Below are 22,822 nucleotides of genomic sequence, written 5' to 3'. Positions count from 1 at the left end.
TCTGCCTTGACCTTTTGGGTTTGGGTTGTAGATAATATCATCGTCTAGATTAGAATCACTCGTGTAAAGGCAGAACACAAACATCATCCCCTGGAAACAGAATCAGCCATATAGATTCGAGTTTTAGATGTATCGTTTGTTTCGAACATAAATACCAAAATCGTGTGGAGGAAACCGACAAAACTCAAACGTTCGTACCTAGAATTGACAGTCTCCATGCTTCCAAAATTTTAACGATCTGTGATTTTTGCCAAGAGGGTTTAGCACTCAAATTTTAGTTATTTGCTGTAGTGTGGCCTGTGTGGGCTTCTCGTAAGATTTGGTTTTGGAAAGTCTTTCGTTTCTCTCTGTTATAGTGAACAGAAGTCATGGTTTTAACTTTTAACCATTGTTTCAATGTTTGTTTTGATTATTTTACTAAATCAATGTTTGTTTTTATAAGAGTCTTTAAATTATTTTATCGAATCTTTACATCTTGTAGTTTTTGGTATGTAACGCGCATTTTGGAGATAAGGTTATGCAAAAGTTGAAGTTTTTTGACTAATAAAATGATAGCTCTAAAATGCATGTGTCTCATTGTCTCACCATCAGAATATGCATATTTTATCTTCATAACAAACGAAATTTGAAATAATTTTTCTAATCTCATATATATATGCATATGCTGAGATATCATGTTCAACTTTTACTCTTTTTTTTTTGGGTTCTTAATCAATGTATGGTTATATTAATGAAATTGGTGTATATTCCAAACATAGTATATTCAAGTTATAAACCAATTTAGTTACCATTTTATTGTAAGACATAACAATTGAATTTCGTTGTCGTTCCAACTAATGTCAAAACGTAATAACTAATTAGAGATATCATAGAACCTAACAACTACAGTTCAATAGGACATAATTTAGCAATCCAACAAACAGAACACAAGATATATAAGCATGCACACATGTCTTTGAATTTGTAAAACACAAATAAAAATCTCAAAGCAGAAAACTAAACTAATCAAACAAGAGAGAATGAAGTTTCAAGTGTTATTGATCGCTTTGGTATTGATCGCCATCGAAGCCAATGCAGCCAAGCAAGGGAAAAACGCAACAATCCCAGCACTAATCGTGTTTGGAGATTCAATAATGGATACAGGAAATAACAACAATCTTCCAACTCTTCTAAAGTGTAACTTCCCTCCATATGGCAAAGACTTCCCTGGAGGCTCCGCCACCGGAAGGTTTTCTGATGGAAGAGTTCCTTCTGATCTTATTGGTAACCCATTTGAACTATTCTTTCATTTTTTTCTAATATCTAAATTATAGCTATTTATATGTATGTTATAAATTATTTCAGCTGAAAAGTTGGGATTGGCTAAGACATTACCAGCATATATGAATCCTGATTTGAAGCCTGAGGATCTTCTTAAAGGTGTAACATTTGCATCTGGAGGAACTGGTTATGATCCATTAACAGCTCAAATGATGGTAAACTAATGTTCTCTCATCATGATCGTTAGTTTTTCTTGTGGGTGACGATTCCTTTTTTTTTAATAAATTTATGTTTTGTTTTTGTAGTCAGTGATATCGGTGTGGGATCAACTCATATATTTCAAAGAATATATATCAAAGATCAAGAAACATTTTGGAGAAGAAAAAGCCAAAGATATTTTGGAAAACAGTTTCTTTGTCGTGGTGTCTAGTAGCAATGACCTTGCTCACACCTATTTAGCCCGAGCTATTACATATGATCGTACCTCGTATCCCAATTTTTTGGCTGACACTGCTGTCCAATTCGTGAGGGTAAGTACTATAACTAATATATAAACTAATAATCGATATACTTGCATCCAAAAAAGTAATGTATCTCTATATTATTAATGTTTAGGAATTACATAAGCTTGGAGCTCGCAAAATAGGAGTGTTTAGTGCAGTGCCTGTTGGTTGTGTTCCACTTCAAAGAACTGTATTTGGAGGTTTATTAACAAGAGGATGTAATCATCTTTTAAACAACATGGCAAAACAGTTCAATTCAAGACTTTCTCCAGCACTAGATTCTTTAGATAAAGAGTTGGATGGTGTTATCCTTTACATTGATGTGTATGAAACTCTCTATGACATGATCCAGAACCCTAGAAAATACGGTAAGTCCATCTAACAGATTTATCTATGTATTTGTTTCTGTTTAAAAAATTTATTATGTTACTTCAAAGTACATATTATATTCATCAATTTTATCTCATTTCGCTTCAGGTTTTGAGGTAGCTGATAGAGGATGCTGCGGTAAAGGAACTCTTGCGATATCCTATTTGTGTAACGCATTTAACCCATTCACATGTACAAATTCTTCAGCCTATATATTCTGGGATACCTATCACCCGACTGAAAGAGCTTATCAAGTGATCGTTGACAATCTACTCGACAAATATTTAAAGAAATTATATTGATGTAAATCATTTAAGTCAAACATATTTGTATCTTTGTGTCTCATTGTCTTTTCATCTTTTCATGTCATTCATGTCTCTCTATGTATTCATTCATTATTTATTCACTATATACCATGGTCAAAAAGAAAACATGATTAGATTTAATTAATCAAACCTTATTTAGTATACTATGCAATGTTTCCCCAAATTTCATCTATACCATTGCGTCTTTCAAGTGCAATCACGGCACACCACATATCCTTGTATTGATCACAAGTACCATGTCGCACAAACTCATCCCATAGGATTAAGAGTTTCTCATTGTAATTAGCTGTTTCAATCGTACCACTACGATGGTACCAATTCAACGTAGCTAAACCTCTAACCCCTCTCCATTATCTTTGTGTCTCATTGTCTTTTATCTTTTCATGTCATTCATGTCTCTCTATGTATTCATTCATTATTTCTTCACTATATATCATGGTCAAAAAGAAAACATGATTAGATTTAATTAATCAAACCTTATTTAGTATATACTATGCAAGAAAACATATGAGCTTGGAACCGTAAGCACAATATTAACCCACTCAATGTTTCCCCAAACTTCATCTATACCATCGCTTTTGATAACCGCAATCGCCGCACTCCAGATATCTTTGTATTGACAAGGGGTTGCACAAACTTGTTCCGTAACATTAAGAGTTTCCCACCGTAATATACCAGAAGGATGATTCATATCCAACCTAGCTAAACAAACCTCTGACCACTCACCATTCTTTACAATTTGTATCATACCAAAAGCAGCTATGTTCATCACAACAATACATTCTTTATTGTACATTGTTTTTTTTTTCTTTTCTGTAAGCACTAAGCACAATACTAGCCCACTCAATGTTTCCCCAAATTTCATTTATACCATTGCGCCTTTCAAGTGCAATCACGGCACACCAAATATCCTTGTATATATTGATCACAAGTACCATGTCGCACAAACTCATCCCAGAAGATTAAGAGTTTCTCACCGTGATACCAATTCAACGTAGCTGAACCTCTAACCCCTCTCCATTTGTCGTAATTTCCATCATACCACCAGGCACCAGCACCTGTTTTAATCACAACGATACCATACATTGCGCTAAATAGTCTTCTTCAACATCCCATATACCTTCTTTTGGATCATAAACAGAAGCCCTCTCCTCATTGCTTCTAACGTAAAGCTTTCCTTCGATTACCTGTATTTGTCTAATTGAAGAAAAGCAGTGCTTGACGCCAGGGTTAGGTAAAGGTTCCCAAGTTTGAGTCTTTGGGTCGAAAACCTCACCATAGTTTGCGTAACTTCCCATTACGTATAGTTTCCCATTGAGGACGTCTGCCATAACGTTCTCTCGAGCTACACAGCCTACACTCATGTTTGAGGCTTAACCTCATAACCTAGTCTCTTTATTACATACCCACATGCTGGAGGACGGAGCACTAGATCGGCTGAATCCGTACATTTCTGAACCAGCCGAAACGATGTGCAATGGTTGATAAGAATAACAACAGGAAGACGTTATTTGACCAGGTTTTATCCAGAGAGTGTACCAAGAGGGACGATGATCAATGGGAAAATGTAAACAGACTTGAAACACGGTTTCTTTTGTTTTAAGGTCCAATCGCGCATCGCTGAGCTCTTTTGATACGATGAGAGAGCGAAAGGTCTTGGGAGAGTTTCGGGTAGTACGATCTCGGTATGCGGGCTAAACAGGTAAATATGATTTCTTCAGGAAGTGACAAAAACGATGGATTCATAGCGGTAGAGACGTCTTGTAAACCTTAAGGAGCTTAAAACACGCTTTAGGTTATTTTTCTCTGTTTCATTCATCTAAGGAAACCGACTGAATCAATCATCTAATAAATAATTATTTTAAAGAAAGTTATAAGTAATGGTCAAAACAGAAATAAACATGATTATATTTGATCAAACCACATATAGTACACTACGCAAGAAAACACATGAGCTGGGACCCGTATGCACTTCATTAGCCCACTCAATGTTTCCCGAAACCTCGTCAACTGTAGTTCCATGACGTCTTTCCAGCGCAATCATCGCACACCAAATGTGCTTGTATGAGTATCCAAGCTGATTAAACGAAATCTTCTCCCATAGAATTAAGAGTTTTCCACCGTACTCAGCTATTCCAGGCATACCAGTAATACTACCATACTTATTCAACTTTTTTAACCCTCTGACCACTCTCCATTCTTCTCGATTTGTGTCATACCACGAGCAGCGCAGCTTTCGATCACAACAATACCATACATTATCTATCTCACACTCCACATAGAGTGGTTTTGGGGCAACCTTCCATTCATCTGTTTCTGGATCATAAACAGAGTCTTTCTTCTCATTGCTTCTAACGTAAAGCTTTCCTTCCATTGCCTCTATTGTTCTAATTGAAGAAAAACGTAGCTCTGGGCTAGGGACAGGTAAAGGTTCCCAACTTTGAGTCTTCGGATCGAAAACTTCACCCAAATTCTTAGGTTTTTTACCGGCGCAGCCTCCAATTACATATAATTTCCCTTCCAGGTCACATGCAAGGGGTTTCTCTCGAGCTACAGTCATGTTGGTGGCTTCACACCATAATTAACCATGTATACCCTTACTACGGATATATGTGAGGGAAGACGGAGCATCGCATTGCCTGAGTCCGTACCATTCTGAACCAACCGAAACGGGGAAGGTTGGTATATAAGAAATATATGAAGAAGGTGTTTGTACCAACCGAACATCTCCGGTAGACAACCTCTCCTTCTCCTCGAGTTGGTTATTTAGGATTTAGTCAGGTTTTATCCAGAGGGTGAACAAGGATGGATGATGACTGTCGGGAAACTTTAAGTACACATAAACTACTGTTTCTTGTGTTTTAAGTTCATATCGCGTCCAATTGAGATCACGGGACACAATGAGAGAGCGAAAGGTCTTGCATACTAGGTATAGAGGAGAGATATATATTAAGGGCTAATGTTGTAATTAGTGATTGATAAAAACCCTATTACTCATCACTATATATATTGAAACACACACATGTATAATACAAGCTTTCCTTATATGGTATTAGAGCAAGTAAAATCTTAAACCTAAAATTTTTTTCCACCGCTTCTCTACTTTCTTTTCATCTCTTGTTTCTTCGATCTCTCGCTTACCATGGCTGCTTCTCCATCTGATGTCATCAATCCTGCTTCTGCATCCCAGCTTCATAACATCAATATGTCCAATGTCACCAAGCTCACCGCTTCCAATTTCCTGATGTGGAACCGTCAAGTTCGTGCCTTGCTTGCAGGTTACGGTCTTGTCGGGTATCTTGATGGCACCACGGTTGCACCAGATGCGACTGTGCTCCAAGGTGAAGCTTCTATTCCTAATCCAGAGTATAATCTTTGGGAACGGCAAGATCAACTCATTGTTGCTAGCCTTCTCGGTGCGATCTCGATTGAGATCCAACCCATGCTCTCCAAGGCTTCCACATCGGCCGAGATATGGAGTCTTCTTTCCTCTATGTATGCTAAACCGACGTGGGGACACATCAAACAGCTTCGAGAACAGATCAAGCAATGGCGGATGGGTTCTTGTACTGTTGATGAATACGTTCAAGGTTTGGTTGTTCGTTTCGATCAACTTGCTACGCTTGGTAAACAATATGAACATGAAGAACAGATCGAGTATCTGTTAGGTGGGCTTCCTGAGGATTATAAGCCTCTTGTTGAACAGATCGAGGGTCGTGACACGCCTCCCTCCATCCCTGATATTCATGAAAAACTCATTAATTATGAGTTGAAGCTTCTTACACAAGGTTCTGCGTCCTCCGTTGTTGCGGTCACGGCCAATGCTGCTTTTTACAAGCCCTCCAACAACAACAACAACAACTCCTCCTGTCAACATCGGCCTTCGTCCCGTGGTTCACACCACCAAAACTCCCGTGGCTTTCATGGCAAAGGTTACCAAGGTCGTTGTCAATTATTTGGTGTCTTTGGTCATAGTGCGCGGAGGTGTTCTCAGCTCCCCTCCGGTGGTTCTTATCAACCCTCCGGTGGAAACTATCAGCCTTCCGGCAGACCCTCCACACCGTGGCAACCTCGTGCCAACATGGCTATTGTGCCTCCTTATAATCCGGGGAATTGGATCATGGATTCGGGTGTCACACATCACTTAAGATCTGATCTTGCCAACTTGTCTCTTCATCAACCGTATACTGGTGGTGAGGAGGTGCAGATTGCGGATGGTTTTGGCCTCAAAATCACACATACCGGTTCTACCTCCCTTCCTACTTCATCTCGCTGTCTTGATCTCAAAGATATTTTATATTTTCCGGATGTTCGAAAGAACTTGATATCAGTTTTTCGATTATGCAACACTAATCAAGTTTCGGTTCATTTCTATCCGGCACTATTTCAGGTGAGGGATCTGAGCACGGGGGTCAAGTTACTCCAAGGCAGAACTAGAAACGAATTATATGAGTGGCTGATGGCTGGTGGTTCCATTACGGCGTTCTCGGTCTCACCATCTCCACCAACGGACTTGAGTTCATGGCATTTATGACTTGGGCAACCCTCTCTTTCAGTTTTAAAAACCATTGTTTCTCAATTTTCTTTACCATTTTCTTCTTCTCCACAAAAACATTTGTCTTGCTCAGATTGCTTCATCAATAAGAGTCATAAACTCCCATTTTTTACAAACACGATTACTTCTTCTAAACCTCTTGACTACATCTATACAGATGTCTGGTCTTCTCCAATCACTTCCTCTGAAAATTTCAAATATTATCTGATTTTTATTGATCATTTCACAAGATATACATGGCTCTATCCACTTAAATTTAAATCCCAAGTCAAAGATGTTTTTGTTGCCTTCAAGTCTTTGGTGGAGAATCGGTTTCAGGATAAGATCACCACTCTATTTTCTGATAATGGAGGAGAGTTTATTGCTCTTAGGCCGTTCTTGGTATCACAGGGCATCGGTCATCTAACTTCACCGCCTCATACGCCTGAGCATAACGGTGTGGCCGAACGGAAACATCGGCATGTGGTTGAAACGGGACTTGCCCTCCTTGGTCATGCGTCTATCCCTCAGTCCTACTGGCCGTATGCCTTCGCCACTGCCGTTTACTTGATCAATCGAATGCCCACTGATGTTCTACATGGTGATACACCGTACCGACGACTATTCAATACCACACCAAATTATCTTAAGCTTCGTGTGTTTGGGTGTGTATGTTATCCATGGCTTCGTCCTTATCGACGTCACAAGTTCGAGCCACGGTCCACGCCTTGTGTGTTCCTTTGGTACTCTCTCACGCAAAGTGCCTACTTGTGTCTTGATGTCGCAAATACACGGTTATACACCTCTCGCCATGTACAGTTTGTTGAAACAATTTTTCCGTTTGCTCAACAAACTGCTCCGGCTCCGCCATCAGTGCCTCCTGGGCAATCCTCCTCCACGTATTCTAGTTCGATTCCGTTTTGTCCATCCCAGATGGTCACAACAACACCGACTCTCGTTTAATCGCCTCCGTGCTCCGCTCTCCCTCACCATCTCCGTCACTGCAACAACTGTCTCCTTCGCCGTCGACAGCTCACCAGTCTTCGTCTGACATCGCCGTGTCGTCTTCCTCTCCGTCCCCAGATCGGTCTCATGAGTTGCGAACAAAACAGGCCCAAGATCGCCCATCTTCTGCTACTCTCCCAAGCCCACAGATCACAAGCCCAATACCTGATAGCACAAGCCCAGGTCCAAGTTCAATATCCTCGTCCACCTCCTCCTCGAGTCTGTCACCTTCGCCTTCTCTGATTGTCAATCCTCTGCAACAAAACAACCATCCTATGCAAACTCGATCGAAGAATCATATCACCAAACCGAACACCAAATTCTGTCTTACCGTCTCTACACTTCCTGTTATTCCAACGTCGGTTGTCGAGTCTTTGAAGGATCCATGGTGGCGCAATGCAATGGTGGAGGAGATCAATGCTCAAATTCGTGAATATTCTTGGGACTTGGAGCCTCCAAAACCTGCACAACATGTCATTCCATGTAAGTGGATTTTCACTATCAAGTATAAACCCGATGGATCGATTGATAGGTACAAAGCACGACTTGTGGCTCGCGGTTTTCGGCAAGAGTATGGTCTTGACTACTCGGAGACCTTTAGTCCTGTTGTTAAAACCACAACCATTCGTATTGTGCTTGAAACGGCGGTGAAACGAAATGGGGCTATACATCAGGTAGATATCAACAATGCTTTTCTTCAAGGAACTCTAGAGGATGAGGTTTATGTTTCTCAGCCGCCTGGTTTTGTTGATCGGGATCGTCCACATCATGTGTGTAAGCTGCGGAAAGCATTGTACGGTTTAAAACAGGCTCCAAGGGCGTGGTATCAGGAGTTAAGACATTTTCTTGTTAACTCCAGTTTCAAGACGTCTCTGGCTGACAACTCGTTATTCATATGCAAACATGGTCCATCTTACATCTATGTGTTAGTGTATGTAGATGATATAATAATTGCAGGCCCAAGCTCTTTGGTTCATCAGTTTCATATGTTGTTGGCTCAGCGTTTTTCCCTAAAGGATCTTGGCCCTTTGAGTTACTTCTTGGGTATTGAGGCCACAAGGACATCCAAGGGTCTTCACTTAATGCAACGGAAATACATCACTGATCTTCTTGCTAAAACCAACATGCTTGCATCCAAGCCTGTTCATACGCCGATGTCTACTTCGACGAAGCTCACTGTCTTCTCGGGTACACCACTCGCGGATGTCACAAAGTATAGGATGGTTGTTGGGAGTTTACAGTATTTGGCTTTTACACGTCCTGACATAGCATTTCCGGTAAACCGGCTCGCTCAGTTTATGCATAAACCGACTAATGAACACTGGCAGGCTGCAAAGAGGGTCCTACGGTATCTCGCAGGGACGCGCACACTTGGTATTTTTCTACGCAATGATGCTCCACTGACAGTTCATGCATTCTCAGATGCAGATTGGGGCAGGGATAAAGCGAATTATGTGTCCACAAATGCGTACATTGTGTTTGGAGGAAGTCCGGTTTCGTGGTCTTCAAAAAAACAGAGGAGCATATCACGATCATCGACTGAGGCGGAGTATCGTGTTGTTGCGAATACGGCTTCTGAACTACGGTGGATATGCTCTCTTTTATCAGAAATGGGAATCACACTACCTACTGCTCCGGTAATTTACTGTGATAATATGGGAGCTACATATCTCTGTGCAAACCCAATTTTCCATTCGAAGATGAAGCATGTGGCTCTAGATTATCATTTTGTCCGTGAGCACATTCAGTCTGGCACATTGCGAGTTGCTCACATCTCAGGTGATGAACAACTCGCAGACTCTCTTACTAAACCATTACCTCCTGCTCGGTTTCTCGACCTGAATCACAAGATTGGAGTCAAAAGTCTGCTTCCATCTTGAGGGGACGTATAGAGAAGAGATATATATTAAGGGCTAATGTTGTAATTAGTGATTGATAAAAACCCTATTACTCATCACTATATTTATCCTAATACACATGTATAATACAAGCTTTCATTACACTAGGGAGAGTCTCGAGTAGTACGATCTCGATATGCGGGCTAAACAGTTCAAGATGATTTCATCAGGAAGTGACACAAACGATGGGTTGTTATGCTTATTTTCCTGCGATGGTTCTTCATAGGTTTCATCTAGTTTCGTTACCATATCCTGTTAAAAAAATCACAAACAAACAAAAAAATTGAAAAAGTCATGTGACATTATCGTGTAAACAAAATCAACGATAACAACGTGGAGAAGAATATGAGAAACAGAAAAAATATGTCAATTTCGTGGGGAAGAAGAGATTGGCACGTCAATGTAACTGCCGGCGCTTATGTTTGAGAAGATGTTTTCTGTAAAAAATTGTAAACCCCTATATTTGAATCTTATATATAAACCCTATGTTTGATTATATTTAATTTAATATTATAAAATTCTAAAGATAATTTATTTGCAATAGTGGGTGGGTTCTAAAACAAAGCATACTCGATATATCACTATTAAATTTAAATCATATAGTTACATTTTTTTTGCTACAAATAAATTAATAACAAATATTAATGACAAATAGTTATAAATGTTGTGTACTTCTATTTTATTATATAAGAGATATAGTTACATGCATAGTAACTAATTAGCTACAATATCTATTAACTAAAATTTTGTCATATCTTTTACCCGACCCGACCCTAACGGATAATAGAAAAAAATTACTCGTACTCGACCCTTAAATAATGGATATCCGGAAAAAAATAGTTGACCCTTTAGATACCCAACCCTTTACCCTTATCCGGAAAAATGAATATCCGAAAAAAAAAATTTCAATAATCGCAATAATAATTTCATATTCCAAAATCCAAAAAGGAAAAATTCATAAATGTATACAATATATAGATCCAAAAATTAGAAAATTACAAACTTAAAAAATAAAAATAAAATATTAATTTAATTTAGCGTTGTATATATCATTTCAGTTGGACTAAGTTGAACTTAAGCTTTAACTTTAACTCTATAATATATTTCTAAATTAATAATAAATAATAATAATACAAAATATTAAAGGGTATTTACGGGTAGGGTAACATAACAGGTAAATGGACGAGTAACGGGAGGAGTATTTAAAACTAAACTAATATCCTATATTCGTCCCTTACTCACGGTTAATATAATTCTAATACCCTTTACTCGACCGTAAAGCTGCGGGTACCTTTTTTTGGGACGGGTACGAGCCAAGTAACGGATCGAGTACGGGTAACAGGTATTAGTGCCCAGGCCTATTTTGTAGCATATATAATTTTAATAAATTGGTTACAAATAGATTATAAATTAAGTTTTATATTATTTGTATAGTCTCGATTTATTGTTTCCAAAAATCTTAAAGAGAATATTCTAAAGAATCATTTGATATCATCTAACTTACCATATTAATTTCTTTTATTAAATTATTCATCAAATAAAATCTTTTAATATCTAGCTTAAAATATTAATTTGTTAATTATCATTATACTTCACCTCTCATTTTTATATATGAGTCTATTTTGTGAAACAAATAAATTATCATATTATTTATTATAATTAAAAAATAGTTTTATTTCCAGATATACCATAAATTGATTTTTTAAAAACAAATATAAATGATTCAATCTATAAAATATTCAAGTTTTAGTAATATTATTCTTTAAATATAATATCTATTGAATTAAAAATTTTACTGAGTAAAGAGTCAAAATTTGAATATTTAAATTCAATTTCATACTTTTTTGTTGAATTGTATAATTTTATATAATATAATAAACTTTAAATAATTTATTTTGAAATATTTTTAAAATATTGAAACTTGATATAAAATTTATAAACTATAAACACTCTAAATTGGTTTGTTATAGCAATGCCACTATTATATGTCACTATTATATGAAAGAATTTCAAAAAACCAAGTATATTATACCAAAAAGTATAACAATATATGAAATTACTCATAATATAATAACTCGCTTGTTAAAAACCAAATTCACAAAATTATATCTTATAATGACATTCAAGTCATGCTGTAGAATATACATTGTTGAAATCACTTCACGTACGTAAACTAATACAACATTTTAAAATTTTATTTTAAAATAGAAAATATACAAAATTTGTATAAAATATAATTTAATCAGTGTTGTAGCACGAGTACTAATCTAGAATCATTAACAATATAAAACTCATAAAATAAGTATCATTTTTCAAGTCATCATATTTAGCATATGATTTTATTGCATAATATTTTATCCAAATTAAAAAAAAAAACAATCACATCAATTCTATTATATATACAAATTACAATATAAATAAAATGAATTTCAACCCTTGCTATAGCACGAGTCTTAATCTAGTAATAACAAATAGTAACATGTACAATGTGTAGCAAACATACTACAAGTTTAGTGACACCAAAATGTTGTAGCATTATTGCACACAACATAAAAAGTAACAAATTCTAGTTAAAAAGTTACTAAAATAATGTACTTTTTTTTTACAGTCAAAATAATGTACATTTAAAAAACAAAAAATGACATTTGGTTTTATATTGTTTGGAGAAAACAAAAACAGAAGAACGAGAGAAATGTCCTCCGCCGTTCGAGAAAGTGCGAGCCCTCTTCTCCGCCGTTATGGCTGAACCGTTCCCATCCTCCTCTCCTCAATGTCCTCCTCCACCTCCACCTCCCAAACCCTAACTCACCTCTGATAGCCCCTCATTTGCCGTCGTGACCACAAAACCCATATGACTCAACCAAAACCTTTTCACTTCCCCAGATCTTGCAGATGATATGTGGGAGAATAGCGAGAAGCTAGGGTTGTGACTGATCAGCCATGAGCCAGTCGAGGTTAGATCATCATACATTTTTTTACATTTCGTTTTCTGGAGAGATTTTGCGATGAAGAAGAAGTAATCGGAAGGCGTTAAGAAGAAATTTGATACAAAATCGAACCGATCTGGAGAAGATTGATATGCATTTTGATTTTTAGGAGTTGATTTTATGGATTTCAATTCTGAATATTGTTTGGTGATTTTTCTCGTTAAGAGCAAAGAGTTGTTGAGATCGAAACTGTATTTTTTTTTCCTCAGGGCAAGGACTGGTTTTCTTCAGCTTGAAGTTTCTACTATTGGTAGTGAGATTGATGCTCTTAAGGTTTGGCTACACATTTTTTATTTGAGTTTTAATCTTTGTGTGGTTTGATTTCTTCGTTTGATATTCTGGAGTTTTTGTGGATGAGTTGATGGTTGGTGACAATAAAGAACAGGGAAGGATTACTCAGGTTGTTCTCATCTTTCTAACGTCTTCAGATTTTCAATTTCTTGACATATAATATTTGTTTTGTTTGGTGATGGTTTAATTCTCTTTGTGAAATACAGATGGGGTGCACGAGGATGTGCTCGGGTTGCTTTTCGGGTAGACTCTCGGATTGTTTTTCCTGCTCTTGGATCCTCCTCGATCGTGTTGGGGTTCGGACTGTTCTTCTAGCTCGATGGCTCCTTCGGGTACATGCTCGGATTTGTCATTGTTTCTCTCCATTTTAGGCTCTAAAACACTTGTTTTCATCCAAAGTATGCAAATACAAGAATGCAACACCTTATATGGCCTAAAAGTGAATTCGTACAGTTAATGACTTAAAAATGCTAAGGTAAGGATATAAACAATGCAAAATATGGACAAAAAAGATGCTAAAAACATGGAAATTAGAGAGTTATCACAACTTATGATGAAGATCTAGAAAGATAATGAATTCTACATAAACAGATCTAATAAATCATAAAATCCCTGTGGAAAACCTTGAACCTAACAAGCAAACTACTCAGACATATTCAATGAAAAACAAATCATAATTCTGAATAATAAGCAATTGAAATTATATGAGTAAAGAGGGAGTTCAAGAATTCTTCTCTCAAAAAGCAGTTCAGATCTCTCTCCTAAAAGTTCTCAAAATCTCACAGGGTTGCAGAAAAGAAAACCTGCTAGAATAAAACCTAGGGTTTCTAAAACCCAAAAACAATATATATATATGTCCTAAAATACGTCATGGACTAATGATGCATATATGAAAAACTTTGGGGCAGATTTGTAAAACTTCCAAAACTTGGGTTTTCTTGCGGCTAACAGGGGTGTCGACCGACACCAAGGGTGGTGTCGATCGACACCATCACTCTTGATTGATTCCAAGTTCTCTTCCTTAGCTGAATTGCTCCAAAATCCCTTTTAATTGCTCCATTTTGCTCCTTTCATACCAAAATCCTAAAAAATCTGTAAAGACTCAAAAACATCATAGAAAACAAATCAAACCAATGACAAGTGAAGTCACCAGCAGATGTGGAAAACTGAGAAGGATGAACTTGTTGTCTCAGCTTTCTTTCATCCCTCTTTTCAGTGGTATAAGACTTCGCTTCTATGTACTTCATATATCTTCTATTTGTAAGTGTTTCTTAACTCTGTCTGAGAGTTTAAAACTCTTTATCTTTTTTGAATGTATGATATGAAACTAAGTTTTAACATTAGTTGTATTTGTAATTGTGTACTTTAGTTTTGCAATTTAATTTTTAACATATTTTCACATAAAATGTTTTTTTATATATATTTTCACATAATTCTTTTTTGGTGCTAGATATAATAAAAGCAAAAATAATTGTAACAAATTTACGACAAGTATTTTGTGGCTTTGTGAAGCTAATTTGTTACGTAGCTTTTAGAAACTTTGTGTATCAAACATACACAGTAAACAGTCATAAATAGTAGCAATTTGCCATATATTGTGTAGTCCCTACGAAAATCATGTGATACCTACAGAATTATTCGTAATTGTATGACAAGTTTTTTGTTATATATATATATATATATATATATTTACTTTTCTATTAAACCGCCACCCGGCCGGTCTAACCATCATTAGCATGGGAATAGGGATTAAGAGTGGAAATTCCTAGGTATAAAAGACGTGGATTTTAGCAATAACCCTGGACTGAGTATACCGGATTCATCAGTCGCTTAACCACCCGTTGCGTATATTTTCTGACCAAGGATTACCGCATTTTGCTCGAGCTAACAGTCATATCGGGCCACAACCAAATCTCGGTATTATGGACCAGTTACATGAATACATGATGGAGTCTTCGGGTCGAAAACTTCACCCCAATTTTTAGATTCATCAGTGGCGCAGCCTCCCATTACATATAATTTCGCAGTGAGGGCACATGCAAGGGCTTTCTCACGAGCTACAGTCATGGTGGGGGCTTTGTGCCATAAGTAACGTTCGTTATTAAGGATCCACAAGATGGAGGATGGAGTATTGGATTGGCTAACTCCATACTCATGTTTGGGGCTTTACCCCATAACCTAGTCTCTTTATAACATACCCACATGCTTGAGGATGGAGAACTAGATCGACTAGATCCGGACATCTCGAAACGATGTGCAATGGTTGCTAAGAATAACAACAGGAAAACGTAATTTGTACCAACCTAATATTTCTGGTAGACGTCGTCGTCTTCTCCTCCTCGAGTTGGTTGGTTAGGGTTTGACCAGGTTTTATCCAGAGAGTGTATCAAGAGGGACGATGATCATTAGGAAACTGTAAACAGACTTGAAACACGGTTTCTTGTGTTTTAAGGTCACGATGAGAGAGCGAAAGGTCTTACAGACTAGGACGAGTTTCGGGTAGTACGATCTCGGTATGCGGGCTAAACAGGACAAGATGATTTCTCTGTTTCAAAAAAGATGGACTCATAGCGGCTGAGACAATAACCTAAGGAGGCTTAAAACACGATTAGGGTATATTTCTCTGTTTCATTTCTCATCTAAGAAGAAATCGTACAGAGTTGGGTTACTAAAATACTAAAACGGGAATGGAATTGAAGAGAGGATTGGAGTCGGTTCTCTCAATGAGGTCAGTTTGGTTTAAGTTAGAAACTCTATATAACGAGGAGGGTTACGTTCACACTTTCCAGTTCAACACTGATTTTTTGATGAAATAACCATTAACAACATAACCAAAAGGAATTTTAATTTTAAAAAATGTAGGCTTATTTGGGTGTATCGAACATGCCATGTGATTATGTGAATGAGATTAAATCTGGCAAGCAATGTCATTAACTCAATAAAAGCAAACAGAAACGTTTTGAAAGTATGAAATGAAAATCATCTAATAATAATATAATGCACTAAAAATCTAACATTCTTATATAGGACAATCGTTCTCTTCTCTCTCCTCTAAAAAGTAGATCTAGGGTTTTGGCAGCCGCTTTAGGGTCGATGGGCTGAGAATGAAGCGGTGGTGGGTGCCTCTCTTCTCCGGTGGTGTGAGGCATGGTTGTGTCCGTTGCTTGATGCAAGCCGGTGTCTATCCTCACGGCAGCCATGAGATGATATTCCTGCGTTCTGCTGGTTGAAGGCTACGGCGGATCTGGAACGGATTTCTCGGCTCGGCGGCTTGTGAGATGTAGATCTGGTTTGCGGCGGAAGTCGAGTTTCGGATCGGTGGGTGCACCACTTTGCGAAGAGATTAACGGTGGATCCTTAACCGGATCCTAGATGGCTAGCGCGGGGGATCCTTAACGGGATATCGGTGGCTGATGGCATGCCTGAGCCAACATCTATCTTCCGCCGCCGTGTTTGGCTTTCTCTTCGCAGGATCTGAAGGGAGGTTGCTTTGGGAGTAGTATGAGGGTGTGCTTTGCTGGATCTGAGGGTTCGTTGCGAGGTTTCTTCTTGCTAGGTCGGGGAGAAGAAACTATTGGGTCTCCGGTTGTGGCGGATCTACCTTTACCGAAAGGAAAGTTCTGGGTTTGGTTTGTTCTGGGTGATGGTCTGCGGAGGGGTTCGCTAGCTCCAATCAAAGGCTTGATGCCGAGTTCGTAACCGCAAAGGAGCCGTCCATGCTACCGTCGGTTTTAGAAGGTGAGGTTTGTGTTTTCCGGTGTACTGCCCGTTTTCAGATGTCGTATTCGGCAGCACCGATTTGTATTTTTTCCATTACTATCTGTAAATTTTTGGCCCATCAGCCAACAAGCCCATTAGGGTTTAATAATAATAATTAAAAAAAAAATATATATATATATATATAATGCACTAAAATAATTATTTTAAATAAAATTATTAGTAATAGTGAAAACAAAAAAAAACATATTTGATCAAGCCGCACTTAGTGCATCATTACTAATGGGGTTTCTATTAAAAATACTCTTGGATTTGGGCACTAAAATATTAATAAAAACCCATATATCAGTCCAACTGAGAATCAATCATTTCTGTCGGAAACATTCCAAGCAATTCCAAAAGTAAAGATACGTGGGGTTTCCTGAATGGTGGGTTCATAAATATAAAACAGTTTTTTTTTCTCATTTTTTTTTCTTTTCTTCCCGACTGTCTCTCTCTTCTCTCTCGTTTTGCGAGTGAACATGCGATTCTTGTGAAATCGTAGAAATCTCGTGACAAACGACGACGGCGGACAAACGATGGCGGTGTAACCGTGAGATACGAAGGTTCATCTTCTCAATTCCGATTTATTGATGGGGTTATTCTGATGTTATGGTTTCGGATCGTTTTCGAATGATGGGATTATTCTGATGTTAAATTGATTATGAGCTTAGTTTGATGTTCAATTGATTATGAGATTAGTTTGATGGCGTGTTGATTTGGAGATTTGTTTGGAGGGGTTATTTGATCAAGTGTTTGAGTTTGAGTTTGAGTTTGAAAGTGTTTGAGTGTTATGTTTGTTTGTGTTTTGTATAAATACGCATTTAACGTTGTTCAGATGAGTCAGCACAAATACGCATGCGTTTCGATTTGGATCTTTTTTCGTAACACTGTTCTTGGGGGTATAGCAACAAATCTGTAGTTGTCTTGTTTGGTATGGGAAATGTCAATGGTTTATTTGGTTGCATTGAAATGCCATATTGAATATACATATGTGGTTAATGTCCCTTATCATGTTTCGTTTTAACACTCTTCTTTGTGTTTTGATGCTCTTCCATTTGGTGTTGTGATTTAGTGGTGCAGGTCATGGAATCCTGGAGATACTTGGCATCGGAAGGTTGGACCGAGAGTAAGCGGTAAAGGCCACTTCAAGGATAGATACTTGTTTCCTCCTAAGCATCTTCCCGGTTTAGATACTGAAACAATGCCAAGAAACAAGGTTTTTAGGAGCAGGCGCTCACTCGAACGATACATTCGTCACACCTTCCCTGGAGCTGATGTTTCAAAGTTCTTTGCTTCTTTCTGCTGGAAAATACCCTGAAGAGATGGTCAGTTTCAATCAACTCTATTCCTTCTTATATGCTTTCTATGTTTTTCCTTTTGCTTCCTGAGTTATTAGAGCCTCCGGTTATGCCCCATGCATGTTTCTGTTTGTTCTTAAATGTATCAATTACGTTTTATCATTCTAAAGTCTGATAAAGTAGATGTTTTCTCTGTTTGATAGGCATTATGCCTCAGAAGCAGGTTTCATTTCCAGTCTATAGCTCAGATGAAGATCCAATGCTTGAGATTGGATGTGATACTGCGGTTTGTAAGGCTGGTAATGAAAACACAGAGTGAAGCCGAAACTTTACCCAATATGCCTTGTGATATTTGCTGCGCTGAACCTAAATTCTGCTCTGATTGTTGTTGCATCCTTTGCTGCAAGTTTATGTGTTAGGGTTGGTCAAATGCAAAGCTTTTAATTTTGATATTTCTGCTGCATTGTACAGTCTCAAATTTTCAAATTTTCTTTTGTTTGTTTGATTGATTATATCTATGGTATTATTATTTTGCAGGGGCTGATTCGCTTGGGAGTTTTCTTTTTCTGCCTTTATTTTGTCAAACAGGTGCTGGTGGGAGGTTTTTGTCACTGCCTCTTAGTATGTTACAGGTAATTCACAGGATCTACCATATCTTTTGAACATTAGATACCAATTAGATACCAAAGGATATGTTTAAGAGTATAATTTATCAGCCTATGCCATATCTTGCTGAAGCTCCCATTCTCACATTAGGTTCTTGGTCTTAGCATTGTTGAGGTACCTTTAGGATTTTGTGTAAGACTGGTTGTGTCACTGTATCTGCATTGTCTCGTTTGCAAGACAAATAGATAAAAGAATTTAGAAAAGTCATGAGAGTATGTTTCTGCTTGGTGCCTCTAAGTCTTTGTCTGTGGTTTAGTAGGAAGCCTACTTAGCAAATTGATTACTTTCTCTTATGGTCTCTCTGTTTCTCAACTGCTTGGTTTTGTTGTTCCTTCAAATTTTGTTGGTCTTTTGTCTAGTCTTGTTGATCACGAGAGAACCCAATGCAGAACAAGCCAACCACTTACAACAATGCACTTCTCGTTGGACTTTGTCTAGTCTTGTCACTACCTCTTCAGCTTTACAATCGTTGAAGTGAAGCTATTTTTTATTGAAATCACATTGCTTTTGTTTTACGACATGTCCACTTTGAAACATTTCATCTCTTTTTTTTTTTTTTTTATGTTGTGTTCTTGTTGTAGCATGTTTTTGATTAATCAAGCCTGTTTTTGATTAATCAAGCTTTTGCTTCTTTTTTTAATGTAATATAAAATATTTAAATAATTGTTTTGTCAATTTAGATAATTAATTAACATAAATTAAAAAATTATTATTTAAATACTTGAGTAACTTTCTTTTGGGTTCTCTAGGAATAAGATGATTTTGCTTAAATTTCTCTTAGAGCTACTTTCCTTAATTTAGTATTAATTATATAATTAATTAATATGAGAGTAACTATGGTGATTAACTATGGATAATGATGGTCTTAGTAGACTACGCACGAAAACGTATGAGCTGGGAACAGTATGCACTATATCAGCCCACTCAATGTTTCCCCAAACCTCGTCAATTATAGTTCCACGACTTCTTTTCAGCGCAATCATCGCACACCAAATATGCTTGCATCCAGGCTGACCAAACAAAATCTCGTCCCATAAAATTAAGAGTTTTCCACCGTAGTCAGCTATTTCAGCCAAACCAGTAAATATACCATAATTAATCAACATTGCTAACCCTTTGACCTCTCTCCATTCTTTTCGATTTGTGTCATACCACGAGCAGCACAGGTGTCGAGCACAACGATACCGTACATTATCCATCACACACTCCACAAAGACAAAGAGTGATTTTGGGGTACCCTTCCATTCACCTGTTTCTGGATCATAAACCGAGTCTTTCTTCTCATTGCTTCTAACGTAAAGGTTTCCTTGGATCGCTTTTATGTTTCTAATTGAAGAAAAGCGTAGCTCGGGGCTAGGGTCATGTAAAGGTTCCCAACTTTGAGTCTTTGGGTCGAAAACCTCACCCCACTTTTTAGATTCATCAGCGGTGCATCCTCCCATTACATACAATTTCCCATTGAGGGCACATGCAAGGGGATTCTTTCGAGCTACAGTCATGCTGGAGGCTTTTTGCCATACGTAAAGCTTCTTATTAAGTATCCATAAGGTGGAGGATGGAGTATTAGATTGGCTAAGTCCGTACTTTTCTGAACCAACTGAAACGAAGCACATAGGTACAAAATAAAAGTAGGAAGAAGGTGTTTGGACCAATTGGATATTTCGGGTAGAAGTCTTGTTCTTCCCGAGTTGGTTGGTTAGGATTTCACCATGTTTTATCCAGAGGGTGAACCAAGAAGGACAAGGATCATTGGGAAACTTCTGTAAGCAAACATGGAAAAACCTTTCTCCGGTTTTAAGGTGACGTCGCGTCACACTGAGATCATGGGACACATTGAGAGAGCGAAAGGTCTTACAGACTAGGGCGAGTTTTGGGTTGTATGATCTCGATATGCGGGCTAAACAGTTCAAGATGATTTCATCAGGAAGTGACAAAAACGATGGGCTATTCCGCTTCTTTTTTTTCATGTGATGGTTCTGCATAGGTTTTTTCATCTGGTTTCGTTACCATACCCTGTTAAAGTTTTTAAAAAAAAAATTGAAAAGTCATGTGACATGATCACGTATACTTGATTAACAGGGAGACAAGACCGATGATAGCTAAAAACAAAGAGATATATGAAAAAACATAAAGATATGTCAATTTCGTGGAGAAGAAGAACAAACTTGTAAGTCGGAAACGTCAATGTCTGCCGCTTGTGTTTGACAAGAGGATTTTTGTAAAAATTATAAAAGTAAAAACCTAATTTTTTTTGTAGGTTTTGTAAAACCCTATATATATTTGAATCTTGGCCCAAAACCTAACTCTCTAATTGCATTGAAGGGGTTCTAAAACAGAACATACATACTCTTGACTTTTCTATTTAACCGGCCGATCAAACCATCTGGTATAAGCATCATTAGCACGGGTTTAAGGGTTAATAGTTGAAAGTCCTATGTTTAAAAGCAGTAGATTTTCGCATTAAGCCCGGACCAAATTAAAATCACCCGTTACGTATATTTTCCGACCTAGGAGGCTTGGACTACCGCATTTTGCTCGAGCTACAGTCATGTCGGGGCCATTTACGACATCTCCGTTAGTCCGTTATTATGGACCACTTACATGAATACATGACGGCAGACAGAGCAATGCACTGTTTGATTCCGTATCGTATGTTTATGAACCAACAAAAACCATGCACAATGGTACAGAGTCGGCCCAAGGTTTCCAAATTTGATTTAAGACTATACCGGTATTGGAAATTAAACGGGGGGCGAGGGTTGGTTATCTCACTGAAACCGGTTGGGTTTTAGTCAGAAATGTTATTTTAGGTTGTTTGGTTGATTTTAGCTGTGTCATACATGTTATTTGCCTTAAAGTTTGATCCATTTGTTAAAACTTTTACCATTATATTGATTTGAACTTTTGGCCTTAAATTTTATTTTTCTATTGTGTTTACAATTCTTTTTAATTCAAAATTAATCACCGATAAATTATTATTATTTATAAATATTTAATTATATATAAAATGATTTAATTAAAGAAAATGGACCTTATCTTATTTTCTTCCTAAACCTTAAAGTGCATAGGCAAAAAGCACAACACTTATCACAAATGGGGAAAATTTGGAGAAATATTTTATTTGATTTACTTATCACAAATAGGAAAAATTTAGATCCATCTAATTATAATCATGTCCACCGTATATTCTATTTTACTTTAAAACCTTACTCAGGCCAGTCTTAGGCTATAGGCAACATAGACATTTGTCATGGGTCCAAATCAATTTTAAAAAATTTCTTAAGAGAAAAGGGTTCAGTTTTACAAAAATAAAAAAAAAAATAGTAAGAAACTTTGATTTTTTTTTGGTTTTCCAAGGACCCTCACATCTAATGAGACGACACTGACCTTAAAAGATAAAAGGCCAAAAGATAGTTATTCTTTTCCCCTTTAATTATCTCATCCTTAAAAACAAAAAATTGTTGGATAAAGATATACATTTTCAACAAAAATTACATTAAATAAATAAACAAGTAGAGTTTATGTACTACTAATGGGTAGATGTACAGATCTATTTTAATTCCTTCTTTTAAATAATGGGTAGATCTATTTTATTCCTTTTGTAACATACTTTTTGATACCCTAATCTACTTGTATGTATTACTTTCATAAGATAAAAAAAAGGCTACACTATTTTAGCATTAAATTATAAAACATAACTTTTTTATGTCACAGTCATACTCATGCATACCTCACACTTACAGCAACAGCAAGAAACACATGAATCCAAAATCCATTATTCTTTTCCTTCTACACCTTTCATTTTTCTTTTATTTCCACAGTCATAACAGTTTTAACTACCACACTTGAGCGAATGTTGACAAAAACGCGTCACCCACACGTGTCACTATCTTACCCATAAACCTTAAATCCAACGGTCATAATAA

At 37.1% G+C, this 22,822-nt stretch overlaps 5 protein-coding genes across 10 annotated transcripts; 2 read left to right on the top strand and 3 right to left on the bottom strand.

The window, feature by feature from the left end:
- On the top strand, window positions 1,020-2,434 carry LOC109124912 (GDSL esterase/lipase At1g58725). 3 transcript variants are annotated; one of them, XM_010471943.1, is made up of 6 exons: window positions 1,020-1,263; window positions 1,345-1,475; window positions 1,566-1,790; window positions 1,876-1,963; window positions 2,051-2,131; window positions 2,241-2,434. In XM_010471943.1, the coding sequence occupies exons 1-6, from the start codon at window positions 1,020-1,022 to the stop codon at window positions 2,432-2,434; spliced, it is 963 nt and encodes a 320-aa protein (XP_010470245.1). The 3 variants fall into 3 exon arrangements, with proteins under 3 accessions (XP_010470245.1, XP_010470244.1, XP_010470243.1); XM_010471942.1 differs by having other exon boundaries at window positions 1,876-2,131; window positions 2,262-2,434; XM_010471941.1 differs by having other exon boundaries at window positions 1,876-2,131.
- Window positions 2,940-3,822, bottom strand: LOC109129467 (putative F-box/kelch-repeat protein At5g28160). The gene is made up of 3 exons (XM_019237724.1): window positions 3,579-3,822; window positions 3,394-3,516; window positions 2,940-3,217 (listed from the first exon to the last, which is right to left on the bottom strand). The coding sequence occupies exons 1-3, from the start codon at window positions 3,820-3,822 to the stop codon at window positions 2,940-2,942; spliced, it is 645 nt and encodes a 214-aa protein (XP_019093269.1).
- LOC109129466 (F-box/kelch-repeat protein At4g39753-like) lies at window positions 4,374-5,018 on the bottom strand. The gene has a single exon (XM_019237723.1). The coding sequence runs from the start codon at window positions 5,016-5,018 to the stop codon at window positions 4,374-4,376; it is 645 nt and encodes a 214-aa protein (XP_019093268.1).
- Window positions 16,026-19,471, top strand: LOC104750182. Of its 4 annotated transcripts, XR_002035696.1 has the most exons (5): window positions 16,113-17,495; window positions 18,005-18,257; window positions 18,434-18,650; window positions 18,768-18,862; window positions 19,256-19,471. XR_002035696.1 is itself a non-coding variant. In XM_019237484.1 (4 exons), exons 1-4 carry the CDS (start codon window positions 18,207-18,209, stop codon window positions 19,332-19,334), a joined length of 321 nt encoding a protein of 106 aa, XP_019093029.1. In that variant the 5' UTR covers window positions 16,028-18,206; the 3' UTR covers window positions 19,335-19,471. The 4 variants fall into 4 exon arrangements, 1 of the variants encoding a protein (XP_019093029.1); XR_002035697.1 differs by having other exon boundaries at window positions 16,026-18,257; window positions 19,286-19,471; XR_002035695.1 differs by having other exon boundaries at window positions 16,026-18,257.
- On the bottom strand, window positions 19,712-21,102 carry LOC104753147 (putative F-box/kelch-repeat protein At5g28160). Its single transcript, XM_019237722.1, has 2 exons — window positions 20,146-21,102; window positions 19,712-20,028 (listed from the first exon to the last, which is right to left on the bottom strand). Exons 1-2 carry the CDS (start codon window positions 20,888-20,890, stop codon window positions 19,712-19,714), a joined length of 1,062 nt encoding a protein of 353 aa, XP_019093267.1. The 5' UTR covers window positions 20,891-21,102.

This window comes from Camelina sativa, chromosome 16, assembly GCF_000633955.1.
Source record: "Camelina sativa cultivar DH55 chromosome 16, Cs, whole genome shotgun sequence".
In the NCBI taxonomy this organism is placed as follows: Eukaryota; Viridiplantae; Streptophyta; class Magnoliopsida; order Brassicales; family Brassicaceae; genus Camelina; species Camelina sativa.
Note: the sequence above shows the minus strand (reverse complement) of the source record. Positions and strands in the feature narration are given on the sequence as shown.

Bases quoted from the DNA above. Each gene is read 5' to 3' on its own strand.
- LOC109129466 (XM_019237723.1), bottom strand. From the start codon at position 5,018: ATGACTGTAGCTCGAGAGAAACCCCTTGCATGTGACCTGGAAGGGAAA.
- LOC104750182 (XM_019237484.1), top strand. From the start codon at position 18,207: ATGTTTCAAAGTTCTTTGCTTCTTTCTGCTGGAAAATACCCTGAAGAG. The intron at 18,258-18,433 runs GTCAGTTTCAAT...TCTGTTTGATAG, and splicing joins GAAAATACCCTGAAGAGATG to GCATTATGCCTCAGAAGCAG. The intron at 18,863-19,255 runs GTAATTCACAGG...TCTTTTGTCTAG, and splicing joins TGCCTCTTAGTATGTTACAG to TCTTGTTGATCACGAGAGAA.
- LOC109129467 (XM_019237724.1), bottom strand. From the start codon at position 3,822: ATGAGTGTAGGCTGTGTAGCTCGAGAGAACGTTATGGCAGACGTCCTC. The intron at 3,517-3,578 runs GTATATGGGATG...TGATTAAAACAG, and splicing joins TGTTTATGATCCAAAAGAAG to GTGCTGGTGCCTGGTGGTAT. The intron at 3,218-3,393 runs GTACTTGTGATC...TGATGAACATAG, and splicing joins GGATGAGTTTGTGCGACATG to CTGCTTTTGGTATGATACAA.
- LOC104753147 (XM_019237722.1), bottom strand. From the start codon at position 20,890: ATGAAAAAACCTATGCAGAACCATCACATGAAAAAAAAGAAGCGGAAT. The intron at 20,029-20,145 runs GTGAATGGAAGG...CAAATCGAAAAG, and splicing joins GGTTTATGATCCAGAAACAG to AATGGAGAGAGGTCAAAGGG.
- LOC109124912 (XM_010471941.1), top strand. From the start codon at position 1,020: ATGAAGTTTCAAGTGTTATTGATCGCTTTGGTATTGATCGCCATCGAA. The intron at 1,476-1,565 runs GTAAACTAATGT...TTGTTTTTGTAG, and splicing joins CATTAACAGCTCAAATGATG to TCAGTGATATCGGTGTGGGA. The intron at 1,791-1,875 runs GTAAGTACTATA...ATTAATGTTTAG, and splicing joins CTGCTGTCCAATTCGTGAGG to GAATTACATAAGCTTGGAGC.